The sequence below is a fragment of the Natrix helvetica genome, assembly GCF_964273705.1.
Source record: "Natrix helvetica genome assembly, chromosome: 3".
NCBI lineage: Eukaryota > Metazoa > Chordata > Lepidosauria > Squamata > Natricidae > Natrix > Natrix helvetica.
Window position 1 is genome coordinate 112,462,667 of NC_138549.1, and position 13,704 is coordinate 112,476,370.

Genomic DNA, 13,704 nt, shown 5'->3' on the forward strand with positions numbered 1-13,704 from the left:
AGAACTCTCTGAAAGCCTTCATAAGGTTATGCACGGCCATTTTGGTGAATGGGACGGGGCTTCAGGAGGCAAAAAATGCTGTATTCGATGTATAAGATGCACCCAGATTTTCAGCCTCTTTTTTGAAGAAAAAAGATGCGTCTTATACTCCGAAAAATACAGTAAATCTTACCTTTGTGTGATAAATACTAGGAAGAGTCTCATATGTAGCAGCAAAATAATAATAATAATAAATTATTGTGTGCTATGTACTCCCCTCTGATTGGATCAAGGATCCCTCCTCTTTCTTTTTTATTTCACTTCTTGCTTGTGAAAGGTTTATCATTCAGGAAGACGAATATGTCAGTAGCAAAGAGGCACAAAAAGAAAAACATTCTTTTCTTCCATTTCTACTCCCATAGCACTTTGCAATCTAGATAAAGTAAAGAAGGAGTAAATAAAAACCTGCTTCCTCTTCCCTTTTTTCCTCCCTACCTTTAAGAACTGAGGGTTTTTTGCTTCCTGATAGGGTCTCTATCACCTAAATTATTAAGGTAGTATGACTTGCACTACCAGCTCTAGGATCATAGGCAGACAAAATGCCTTCTATATTGGCTTCCTTTTCTTTAAGAAAGGAAAAAAGTTTATTTACGGGTCATAGCTACCCAGAATTACCACAAGGAGATCTCAGTGCAGGATATAATCCATGGCTAAGGGTTAGGGAATTCTGGGAAGTCAACACCATCTTCAGGTTGCCATGGTTGAGAAACAGTCTGTTTGAAAAAGTAACATCAATCTGCTTCAGAATCAAATACTAGAAAAGGGAAAAGGGAAAAAAGTGTGTGTATTTGGGGGGCGGGGTCTCTATAGGTATTTCATCAGTTACTGTGGGGCAAAGGATGCTGGACTAGATAGGCATTTCATCTGACTAAACAGGTTTCTCTGGACATAAAAGAAATCTGGAGATGCTGGACTATGAGGGAAATTTATATTTCTTGTCTAATTCCTACGCCAGGAGCCTCACTACTGAAAATAGTAAAACTTTTCACCGAAGCAAGGGTTTTTCTTCATCTGCATTTGCTGTGCTAAGAAAACACATTTTGTGTTGACTTTCAGAAAACTTCCGTAACTGCACATTTTCTGTTTTGCTTATCAAAGTGCAAAAACTACAAAGTGAGAAACTTTTTAAAAGTAAGCATGATGCATGGCAAATTAGGCAAGCAACCCTAATTAGCAAAAAGACAGTAAAAGGAATTGCATGTCTAATTTGAACATGCTGTGCTGTAAATGCAACTCTTAGTAGTTTCTGAAATTACTGTGAAGTTCAGCTGCCTAGAAAAGGCTTTGATTATTGAAATGTGAAATATTTTGAACTTTGGAATAAAATGTATTACAAGATCTTTGGCCAAATGCTTCTATCTGCTAGGACCTCATGTTTTTGCAGTGGTTCTCTGAATTACTGTAGTTGCATTTATTAACTATGGTGTTTAAAAAGATTTGTAATGCCATATGTATAAATAACTAACATATCAACAGGCAGTAGACAATTTCATTAAAGATGCATTTATATTTAAACTTTTAATTTTCCACTTACATCAATTTTATTTGATTTTTTGGCTTATATTTTTCATTATGACAAGATATATAGGTAGTTAAAGATGATATATCCATGCTTTAAGAAATCCTATCTGTCTTTAGGATGGATAATCTTTTTTCAGGTTTTGCAGTTATGGAATTGACTACTATCCCAACCTACCAAAAACCAGAGTGACCCCTGTGAACAAATATGAATATGAAGCAAGTTACTTTGGAATTGGCCTATGCCAGTCAAATTATCAGTTTAGAGAAAAGATTTGAATCCATGCAAAAAAGAAACATTTCTAAATAAATTGAAGATTTCTGCAACTGAGTCAACAATTCAAAAAGTTGATTCAGTTTGGAAATTCAATTGCCAATGTGTTCAATCTTCAGTTTGAATATTTGTATACCTCTACTTATTAACCAAGTCCAAAACCTTTTTGGTCACATGAAAATAACTGAGATTGTCTTTGGATGTTGACAGTTCTCTCCAACTGTTGATTCTTTTCATTTTAAAACACTTAACTGAAAAGTTGGTTACAGATGTAACAACTGTAATAATAGGTAACATATCCTAATACACCTGTAACTTCTTTCAGTGATCATGAAAAAATACATCTAAAAAAGAACAAGTGCTAAATTGCTTTGAATCTCATATTCCACTTGTTTATATTTATGTTCATTTTTTGAAAAATTTATTAAAATATGATTCTTTGAGGGGAAGAAAAGGGGGTGGGGGTAATACCAGAGACTTTTCTTTTAGACCTAATGGACAAAGAACTTGGAAAATTTTGGGGGGGACTTTGATGTTAGATATGTTGATGGCAGCAAAATTACTCTATGCACAAAAATGGAGGACATTGTGATTCCCACAATGGATGAATGGCTGCAAAAGTTGATGGAGTTAGCAGAGATGGCTAAATTGACTGCTTTGATTAAAGAAAGGAATTTTGTTTCTACTGGAACTTTGTGCTTGAGGTGGAAAAAAAATGAAATGTTGATGTTGAGTTTTGCTAATTAGATAGGTTGTTATAGAAATTGCTGGGTATATTATTATGTGAAAGTAAAAAAAAATTAAGATTTTATATGATTACCTTATTGTACTGCACCAAAAGGTGTCAGAAGTCAATGCTCTTTTCCCTTTTTCCCTTCCACCTACATTTTTTCTCTTCCCCTTTCCCGCCTTATTTTACCATTATTTTCCCTTTTCTTTGTATTTCTGTATTTTACATTTTGATAAATTAATAACATTTTTAAACTGGAGGAAAAAAAGGGGTAATATTTTACTATCATACTGACTTTGGATTTTAGGTTAGATTAGCATCAATCGGTTTGAGGTTCTGCATGTGAAATGGACTACATAATTACATAATGCATCCTACTTTAAATTAAAGCCCCATGGTTTGTTCCTCTTTTTTTAAATGATATAGGTCCTGCCCTAGAACTTGAAAAGGTTACACCTGAATCCATTGAACCCGAGCCTGATGTACAGACAGCTTTCAGTGAGGAAGCAAACACGTCAACATACTATCCAGCTGCTATTCCTGTAATGGACAAATATATTCTAGAGAATGGAAAGGTATTAATATTATATTTATTGCAAATATTTATATTCTCTCCTTAACAATAACTGAGAAATACTCACTAGCAAAATAAATACGTGAATATATAAATACATACTATTTAAAAAGAGAGAAAGGCATTTCTAAGATTCCTCTATGCAGAAATAAAAATTCAGCTGAGCAGTTTGAGGCTATTGTGGTTAGTCATCTTTCCTGTCTCTTCAGGAATCTTTTCCACTTGGGCATTTGATGGGAACAGCCAGAATGCTTCATTGATGGTAGTTGCCTGCCTGCCTTTCTATATTCATCAAGAAAATTAAAATGAATCTCATAATAGGCATATATACTCCAAAGCAGTGCACTTTTATCAGTTCATAACAGAAATGTCAAGTGAATACTTTAGGGACTTCTGAGGTTTTTGCATTTGTTTACCAAAAAAATACAAGGTTATGCTTTTGATTGTATGCTGTGGTTGTGAAAAAACTTCCACATTCTTATCTAGGCAAGACATAAAGGGAAGAAATATTATCTTCATCCCAGGAGATTGTTTATGGTGATTAAAAACCATTTACAACTTGCCCTCTTTATGGGTTTTCATTTCATGTCATTTCATGATTTTGCACATAGTTTAGACCAGGGGTGTCCAAACTTGGGAACTTTAAGACTTGTGGACTTCAACTCCCAGAATTCCCCAGCCAGAAGTCCACAAGTCTTAAGTTCCCAAGTTTGGACACCCCTGGTTTAGACAATCAAATTGTTTTTAATATTTCATACTTTTTCAGTCATTGGATACTACAGATAAATGTGTTTTGTGTTAAAACATAGTTCCTGCTACTTATGAAGAATGAAACAAACTTTCCAGGTAACCACCACCTGTTATTTTACTTTCTACTCCAGGTTCATCTTGGAAGTGGCATCTGGGTAGATGAGGAGAAATGGCACCAGCTGCAAGTAACGCAAGGAGATTCAAAGTATACAAAAAACTTAGCAGTTATGATTTGGGGAACCGATGTTCTTAAAAATAGAAGTGTTACAGGTGTGGCCACTAAGAAAAAGAAAGATGCTGTTCCTAAGCCGCCTCTGTCACCTCACAAGTTAAGCATTGTCAGAGGTAGGTTATTTTGATTATGTGAGTGTTCTTCAAACTACGTGAAGCAACAACTAAAAGAATCTTGTTTTCTAATACAGCTGCTGAAGTGACAAACAGCTTACACAGTCCTATGTATATATCTTAGGAAGGGAGCTACAAGTAGTCCTTGAGTTACGACTTCAGTTGGGACTAGAATTTCCATTGCTAAGTGATGCAGTTGCAAAGCACAACATCATGTGAACACAGGGCTGAGCAATGGCAATTCTGGCAGTCCCAGTTGCCTTTGATAACCAAATCCAACCCTTCATTAGGCAAGAAACCTCCCGATCCAAGCCATTTCTGGCTTGGTCCCTCCCAGTTCCAAACCTAGAAGCCACTCCTCCACAGTGGTCAAGATATTCCTCAACTCCCATCAGTGTGTGACTCCTCACTCACTTATTTGTTACAGAAATGCCAACAGTGGCCTGTTGTCTGTATCCTAACATTCTCCCACCAAAACCATGTATGGGTTCCTTATGACCTCCACCTATAGTTCCATTGGCATTTTGTTCAACTGCTAGATAGCTTTGATCTTAGGGTATTGCTAAGGAATTCCTGGAAGCTTAGCATTCAGATAAATCAACTATCAATAGAGATAAACCACATTTACACACTATTCAAAAGAGACAATTTAAAAAAGGAAACAAAAAGACCAAAACATAACCTTCCCAGCAGTCTACACCCAGATAAGCAGAAATTAATACCAGGTAATCAAGCATAAAGCAGTACCATAATCAAGCAGCTACCATGGAGGAAACCCATGGTAACCCATAACCTCCCCATACACACACTGGCAGGGCAAGCTACTGTATATAAATGGAGCAAACCCCATACTCCTTAGCACTGATGTTGTTATCTAGTCAGGTAACGAAACATCTATAAGCCAACCAAGCTCAGAGAGCACCAAAGACTCCACATTCTTATTCCCTCTCATGACGATGTGGAAGACAACAAAGAAATGTGGGTGAGGACTCCCCATCACGAGGATGGGGAGAATTAAAAGAGACAGGAATGAATATTTTAATTATATAGCAATTTGGGGGAAATAAGATTGCATACAAAATAAACCAGGAGTGGAGCTGTGCCATTCCCTCCTCCCAAAATGTAATAAAAGCAAACAGCCTATCAGAAAAGACACATTGAACCAAAATGGAAGAAAAATATAATGTCTCTCCCAAAACAAGTCTGATAGGCAGACTGTAATTCTGGTGCAATTTGACTTTTGATTACATGTGAAATGCTTACTTACAAAGCTTTGGACAAAATCCCATAAATGTGGTATGTTGGAATGTAATTAGTATATGGTGGAATTTCATAGTGGAAATAAAATGCTTTAATTTACTATGTATAGATTTCAATTATAATGATTTCAGTTGCTCCCTAGTTCAGTACTGAAGAGGAATGGGTGCTTCTTTGCCTTAATTGAATTCCTCTTTCCGTGTTTTAATTTAAATCACTGTTTTAGTCATCTCTTGTTATGTTTCAAATCTCATTATAAAAAATGCAGCTTGAACACATTTCAACTGCTCATAACATTTGTAGCTGAGATAGTTTTTATTCTTTTGATTCTAGAATAGCTTCCATAAAATACATCCTAAAAAGATGGTGTTAGGTTTTAATGGGTCTAATATGTCTTTTTGTTTATTAGTCCCTATTGTGTAGTTTATTCTGAGAAAGTTATTAAAAAGTGTTGGTATGCAACCACTGCAGATCTTGTGACTGAAAAATAGCCTTTTATAAAACTTCTGAAAGGTGTGAGAGAAGATGCAAAGGATGTAGAATAGTTAATTGTTACAACTTTAATGTGCATTAACAGTGCCATAAAACTCGTTAATTAAGTGACACTCTATTTCGTTTACCATATAAAGCAATAAATACTTGCTGAGTGAAAATACTAAAAACAGCAGAAATTGTTTAATCACTTTGGAAACCATTTAGTACTGGTAGTAATTGCACTTTCCACTATAGTTTATACAGTATAACAAAGGCAGTATATAGGCAGACTATTGTAGCTTGTATGTTGAGTGCTGAGGAGTTTAACAATGATGAGACATAATTTTGTAAGCCATGTCTCATAAATGAGACTATTTACTGTCAATTTGCTTAATGTCAGTTAATCGAACTGTTTTAGTTTCTGAGGTTACCTAGTCTTCCCCTTTATAACAGTCACAACAATAAACAACCATTTAATTTGGAAGAAGGAACAAATTACTGTACTTCGTAACACATACTTTTTCACATGGATGCTATTACCTAATATTATTTTGTCTCGGCATTTCCATGTTATGAAAGAATTTTTAGAATTGTTATCTGTTAAACATACTGCTATAGATCGTATTTTTGTTCTGGAATTCTACTTTATCTACCACATTATTATTTATATTTTAAAAGTATATTTTATAAAGTGGCGAGAGAACTAGAAACCTACAAACAGTATGTTTCATGGATGGCAACATTGAGGTAGGAAGTCCATAGATTTTTCTCTCTCATTTATTCATGTTATCATGACTGATTGAGTCAAAATGTCTGCTTGAATAAGCATAAATAAAGATGTGTTTTTTTTAAAAGCCATATAATGCCTTTTAAGTGCTTTTCAATCTTTTACAAAAATATATTCACTCAAAATTAAATTATAGGCTTGTTTTTTTTCCTGAGGGACATGGCCATTTCAGAGTCAATGGCTTATGATTAAAATGTCTACCAAAGACATCTTAAATACATTGGTGTGAATGTAGTTTATCAGTCTTAGGTGAACATACAAAGCATATGCTGTTGGAAAGGAGTTTTCAGATCGATGTTATATGCAGTTCTTCTTCACTTTTTAATTCAACGAGTTACTGCATTCATTCTATGCATGATGTATACCTTGCTTAAGGGTTTTCGCTACATTTTAAATTTGTTGATTTTTTATTCTAAATGTCATATTTTCTTTTTCTTTCTTTCTTTCTTTTTAGAATGTTTGTATGACAGAATAGCACAAGAAACTCTGGATGAAACAGAAATTGCACAGAGACTCTCCAAAGTCAACAAGTATATTTGTGAAAAAATCATGGATATCAATAAATCATGTAAAAATGAAGAAAGGAGAGAAGCAAAATATAATTTGCAATAAATTTTGAATTTTTAATAAAGTGTTAGTGTTTTACTCTGGTGTTGGTTGTCTTGATTTTGTGTGTCCATGCTGATGGGGGAAATTGACTTTAAGTGTGAATTGTATTATAAAACCCTGCAATATTTTAAAACAATACTACGAAACTACTCATCTGCTTAAACTTGCAATTCACATTTAATTGTAAACTAACATTACATTTTCTAGTTATGGCAAGAAAATAGATTGTTAGTCCATAGCAGCTCATTTTATGAAGTCTCAGCTCTTTTGCTTTTCTTACAAAAGTATGAGGATTCTTTTGTAGAATACAGTAAAGCTCAATGGAATATAGTTCATGTAGTTACATTTTACAAACAGCATTTTTAGTAGGAAACCCTTTTGAACATGGGATTTCTTACCTTTTAATATTTAAAGAACCTCGTATTTCTTACACTTTTCTGGGAAAATTTCCTTTGGTTTAATGTAGCTTCTGTTAAATGTGAATGTTCAGATCACCTGTGATCCAGATTATGCCCAGTGTCATTATTGTGAGTTCAGAAGCAGACCATTTTAGTTATAAAATACTGTGAGTTGTGGTTCTGGATAGCATGGATGTTATGTTAACCCTGGAGACCATATACTCTCTTGATACTTCTGTTTCTTTGGATAAGGCATAATGTAGCATAACAGGGAAATGGAATAACTTAATTTTCCGTGAAATAGTCATGCAGTTTTAAAGTGTATACAAAGGTTCTGACTGTTGAAATAGAGTTGTTGCCATTTTTCTTGAGAATTTGGTATGAGTGTATGATTCTGTGACATTAAACCACAATAGTTCTATATTTCATCTTTAAAACAAAACAGGAGTAAGAGGAAAAGTAACCCCAATATATGAATTTTTGTTCTCCTGGGCGCTGCTTGGGGAATCCAAGCATGGGTTAACTTTGTCCATTAGCCTAGAGACTGAGTTATGTAATTGTTGACCACCCCCCTCTGATTGGGCAGTTCAGTTTTTTAACTCAGTCCAGCCTTAAAGAGACACAAAAAAAAATTCTCCTCTAGGTTAATAGACAAAATTACCTCATTAGCTTGGATTCCTCTGGGACTGTGATTATTTTCAAGATTGTGACTTCAGCTAGGATCTCTGGTTCCTCCCGGCTCTAGCGGCTGCTGGAACGTGCCTCCAGTAGCTACCTCTTGGTTCCTCACGACTAGTGGTCGCTGGAACGTATGCCGGATTGTTTGGCAGCGAGGCGCTGGGACGGAGTGGTAAGCAGAGGGTTGGTTCGCCGCCCTCCATTTTCCTGACGTGAGGCCGGGGTCGGTGCGGACAGCAGCGGCCCGCTGCTAGCGCGTTCTGCTTGTTTGACTTCTTCGCTGCCACTGGGGGGAGGCTTCATGCCCTGGCCACCAGCAGGTTGCATGAAAAGCGAATTTGAAACTAGCGATTGGTGAGTTGCGGTTCAAGATCGCTGCTGTTTTCTTCCTTAGGTCGGCGCCATTTTCTCTGCTATTTAAAATTCACGCCGCTTCGGGAGGCAGTGGTGCCATTTTGGGCCGTTAGCCTCTTCATGCCAAATTGCCTACTGGAAGGGGCGGAGCCCACCATTGTGCGCTCTGTTGCCAGCGAGGTCGGAGCGAAATCTGAGCTACAGAGGTCGGTTTGCCACCAGCGTTTAGCTCCGTGAGGTTCCAGCTCTCCAATTATCAGTGCTTCGCCCTGGTTTCAGTGAGCTTGAACATTTCAAATCTATTTCCCTCTTTTCCTATTCACAATGGCCGATCTTTCCCCTTCAGGAGGCAGCGCAGGAACCTCCGGTTCCCCCCTGTCGCAGTCGGAAATTCTGGGGCCTAGTACCAGGGCCAGTAGATCTACTACTAGAGCCTCTAAGCACAAGGCGCGAGTACCATCTATAGCTCCAGATAGAGCTGCAAAGCGCAAGGAAAAGGCCAGGACATTGGCCTCTACTTCTGGGCCCACTCCTAGGTCACCTCCTAGGCTGGTGGCTGAACGCCATTCGCCTGTTCCCCTTGCTCCTATAGTGGGGGTCCAGGGCTGGTCACCTGATCTCCCCACGCCAATGGGAAGGGGTTTGATTGAAGGGTACCTAGGGCCCCGATCTACCCCAGATCTGTCTGCAGTAGGCCCGACCACGAGTCATGCCTCCCCGCATTCAGAGCAAACAGCCATATTTACCCCTACGGCCGCAGGCCTTAGAGTAAGTAGAACCCCTGAAATTAATCTGCCCCCAGAACTTCATAGCATGATTTCTGCCGCTATATCTCAGGGGGTGGATGCAGAGTTACAATGCCCAACGCCCTGTTGCTACCCACATGGCCAGAGACCTTTCCATCTCTCAGGCTGATCCTCCTTCACCACCACCTTCAGCTTACAGTGAAGGTTCCATTCTTGGGGAGGAGGAGGATGGGGCGGCCCTAGAGTTGTCAGACGACGATGTTCCAGGCCAAGATACTCAGGCCTTTTCTGGCTTATTTCGGCCCGCCTTGTTCAAGTCGCTTTTATACAAGGCTAAGGCAACAACCAAGATGGGGGGGGCACTACCCAGGCAAGCACAGCTGTGGGCCTGGATTCCACCGACCGTTTTTTTGCAGAATACGTACAGGAGCAGGAGGTCATGCCTGTCCCTAAGCTATTCCTGGACGTGGTCCAGAAGCAGTGGACCCAACCAACGGCTGTTCCCCCTCCCAGTAATGGGGACAGGAAGCTCTATGCTTCCACACCTGAATTGGACGAACTCCTACAATTTCCCACATTGGATCCACCTGTAGCGGCCTTAGCCTCTCCGGCATTGATACCTTCTGAGATTTCGGAGGGTCTTAAGGCCGAGGACCGCAAGGCCGAACTGGTCCTTCGCAAAACGCACCAGGTGGCCGCCTGGGTGTTGCGTGCGGCCACAGCAGCTTCTTTCATAAATAGAACCTCTCTAGTTTGGTTGCAACAAATGCAGTCTAGGATCCCACCCGAGGACCTACGACTGCACCAGGATGTAAACAAACTAGTGGCAGCACTAGAGTTATCCTCAGATGCTACACTTAACGCGGCCAAGTTCGCATACCATGCAGTCGTGTCTAACGTGGCATCCTGCAGGCTTATTTGGCTTCGCCATTGGCAAGCCGATCTCCGCTCCAAATGGCGGCTTGCCTCTACTCCCTTCAAGGGAGGGCCTCTGTTTGGAGCCGCACTAGATCCGATTCTAATCGAAAATAGAGCCAAACGTAAGGTACTCCCCTCAACCACTAGACGCGGGGACAGGAGATAACAGCCATATCACAGACAGCAGTCCTTTCGGATCAGAGACTCCAGTTACAGCACTGCACCATACGTCCCGCCCTATTCCAGACCATTCTTTCAGGCGCAGGACAGGAATCAGGACCGTCCAGGTAATAGGGACAGAGGCCAACAGCAGGGCCAACAACAGCAGGCCCGGTGGCCATTTCATGGGAACAATAACTGGTCCTTTCGAAGTTTCTGGTGACTCTCACGAGGGGGGTCCCATTGGCCGGTGCCTCTCATCGTTCGCCGCCCAATGGGCAGACACCACCTTAGACACGTGGGCATTCCAGACGGTGAGGCTGGGCCTCACCCTGGAATTCCTCGCATTTCCTCCGAGGCGCTTCATCAGGTATCCCGTACCAAGATGCCAGGTAAAGAGACACCTGATGGACTCCGAAATCGACCATCTGATTTCTATCAACGCGATAGAACGTATGCCCCAGGGACAGGAAGGGCTAGGCTTCTACTCAATCTTTTTCCTGGTTCCCAAAAACTCAGGGGGATGGCGGGCCATCCTAGATTTGAAACGCCTCAACCTCTACTTGAAATACCAGAGGTTCAAAATGCAGTCGCTCAAGAGCATTCTCGCCAGTATCTGGCAGGGCTATCTGATGACCTCCATAGACATCAAAGAGGCCTACCTCCACGTGCCTATCCACCCGTCACACCGAAGGTTCCTGCATTTCCAGTTTGCGGGGCGGCACTACCAATACCGCGCCCTGCCATTCGGCCTTTCATCGGCTCCGCGGACCTTCACCAAGCTGCTGGCTGTGGTTGCGGCCTCTCTCAGGTCCATCCCGATCAGAGTCAACTGTTATTTGGATGACATTTTGATCCTGTCGTCTTCCCCAGATATGGCAAGGCAAGACTTGCGGACCACAATCGGGGCACTGCAGCTTCACAGATTCGTCTTGAATCTCCCAAAGAGCCACCTGCATCCAACCACATCCCTTCTATATCTTGGGACTGTCATCAACTCTGAGCAATGCATAGTGTCGCTCTCTCCAGAAAGACGCCAGAGCCTGCAGACCCTGGTGAGTCAAGTGCACACTCAGCAGTCCCTTTCCTCGCAGTCCTCTCCCGACTGTTGGGGAAGATGATCTCATGCATAGACGTTGTTCCGTGGTCGAGGTTTTACGCATGTCCCCTCCAGTGGTTTTTGCTCCCCTTTCAGAGGGCTCACACCAGCCACTCGCAGACCAAGGTCCGGTTGCCTCCCAAGGTGCTGCGTTCACTCCGATGGTGGACCTCTTCCAAGCTCCTCAAGGGGTGCCTGTTCAAGGAGCCAGAACGCATTGTAGTAACAACAGACGCGAGCCTATTCGGTTGGGGAGCCCATGCCTTGGAAAGAGCGGCTCAAGGTCGTTGGAGCACCCAGGAGTTGCAGAACAGCATCAATTGGCTGGAGCTCCGGGCGATCCATCTAGCTCTCCGAGACTTTCGGGACCTGGTGACAGCCAACCACGTGTTGATTCTCACGGACAATGTAGCCTCCAAGGCGCATGTCAACCGCCAGGGGGGCACCAGGTCTCGGGCCTTGATGCTGGAAGCGGAACGTCTCCACCATTGGGCGGAGACCCACCTATTATCCCTACGGGCGGAGCACATTTCAGGCACAGCCAATGTGCAAGCGGACTGGCTGAGCAGAACCACGGTGGACCAGTTGGAGTGACAGCTCCACCCGACCCTGTTCCAGGAACTAACACACCAGTTCGGATGACTACAAGTGGACCTCTTTGCTCAGCCGCACAATGCACACCTGGACAGATTCTTCACCAGGTACTACGTCCTGGGAGCGGAAGGCACCAACGCTCTGCGGAGCCCTTGGCCGGAGGGTCTCCTATATGCCTTCCCGCCTCTCCCGCTCGTACCGCTAGTCATACAGAAGATCCTGTTGGAGAAGGCGGAAGTTCTTCTGATAGCGCCAATGTGGCCCAGACGACCATGGTACGCCGACCTGGTCCATCTCTCGATCTCCCGGCCGTGGAGAATACCAGACGACAGGATAGAGCTCGTGCAGGGGGTTCTCAACCACCCAAATCCTCAACCGCTACAATTAGCCATGTGGCACATGAGCGGACGATATTGATGCATCAGCATTTCTCGGACAAGGTAATTACCACTATACAATCAGCTCCTCGGCCTTCCACAACCTGTATTTATGAGGCCACCTGGCAGGCGTTCTGCCGGTGGTGCCGGACAGTGTCCACGGACCCGCTCAACCCCACAGGTTTTGGACTTTTTGCAATCGGGTCTGGACAAGGGATTAATGCCCAGCACCCTACGTAGGCAGACCGTGGCATTATTGATGGTGATAGGGGGCGGCCATGCCATTCCCTTGCTCGCCATTCGAGGGTCCATTCCTTTCTCAAGGGCGCTTCTAACCTCAGGCCACCGGTAGTCCACCGCTACCCTACATGGGAGCTCCCTGTACTCGTGGCTCTCACGGCAGAACCGTTTGAGCCCATCCGTACCATTGGTCTTAGATTGTTGAGCCTCAAAACCATCCTTTTAGTGGCGATTACATCCGTTCGCAGGGTCTCAGAACTGGCCGCACTGCCGGTGCATGAAGACCTCTGCATATTTCATCCCGACAGGGTCATCTTGCGATTGGACCCAGCCTTCCTGCCGAAAGTTAACTCCCTGTTCCACGGGGCTCAAGAACTCATCCTTCCAAACTTTTGCCCCAACTTGTCGCATCCCCTGGAATGGAAGTGGCATCATCTCGATGTTCGCAGAGCGCTCCGCCGCTATGTGAAGTGCACAGCGGCATTCAGGAGATCAGAGGCGCTCTTTGTCTCATTTCAACCGTCATCCATGGGACAGAAGGTGTCTTCGCACACCATTGGATGTTGGCTGAAAGCTTGTATTGCCCTCGCCTACGTATCCCAATCTCGACCTGCACCCAGGTGCATTACTCCACACTCCACCAGGAGTGCGGCTACCACGGCGGCATGGGCGACTCAAGCCTCGGTGGAGGACATTTGTAGGGCGGCGACCTAGTCATCTCCGTCACCCTTCATCCGCCATACACAAAGTGGACAGATATGCTTCAGCAGAAGCTTCATTTGGG

General features: G+C 42.5%; 1 protein-coding gene across 11 annotated transcripts in view; it reads left to right on the forward strand.

The window, feature by feature from the left end:
* The window catches only part of BEND5 (BEN domain containing 5), a 918,531-nt gene that overhangs the window by 488,364 nt on the left and 416,463 nt on the right, over positions 1-13,704 (forward strand). For 9 of the 11 annotated variants that reach the window (XM_081947739.1, XM_081947746.1, XM_081947749.1 and 6 more), the window contains 3 exons: positions 2,988-3,136; positions 4,017-4,230; positions 7,203-7,400. The exons of the other annotated variants lie outside the window; for them this stretch is intronic. In XM_081947739.1, coding sequence (XP_081803865.1) covers positions 2,988-3,136; positions 4,017-4,230; positions 7,203-7,360 — 521 coding nt within the window. In that variant the 3' untranslated portion in view covers positions 7,361-7,400. Of the gene's footprint in view, positions 1-2,987; positions 3,137-4,016; positions 4,231-7,202; positions 7,401-13,704 lie in introns of those variants that run through there. 11 annotated transcript variants of the gene reach the window in all.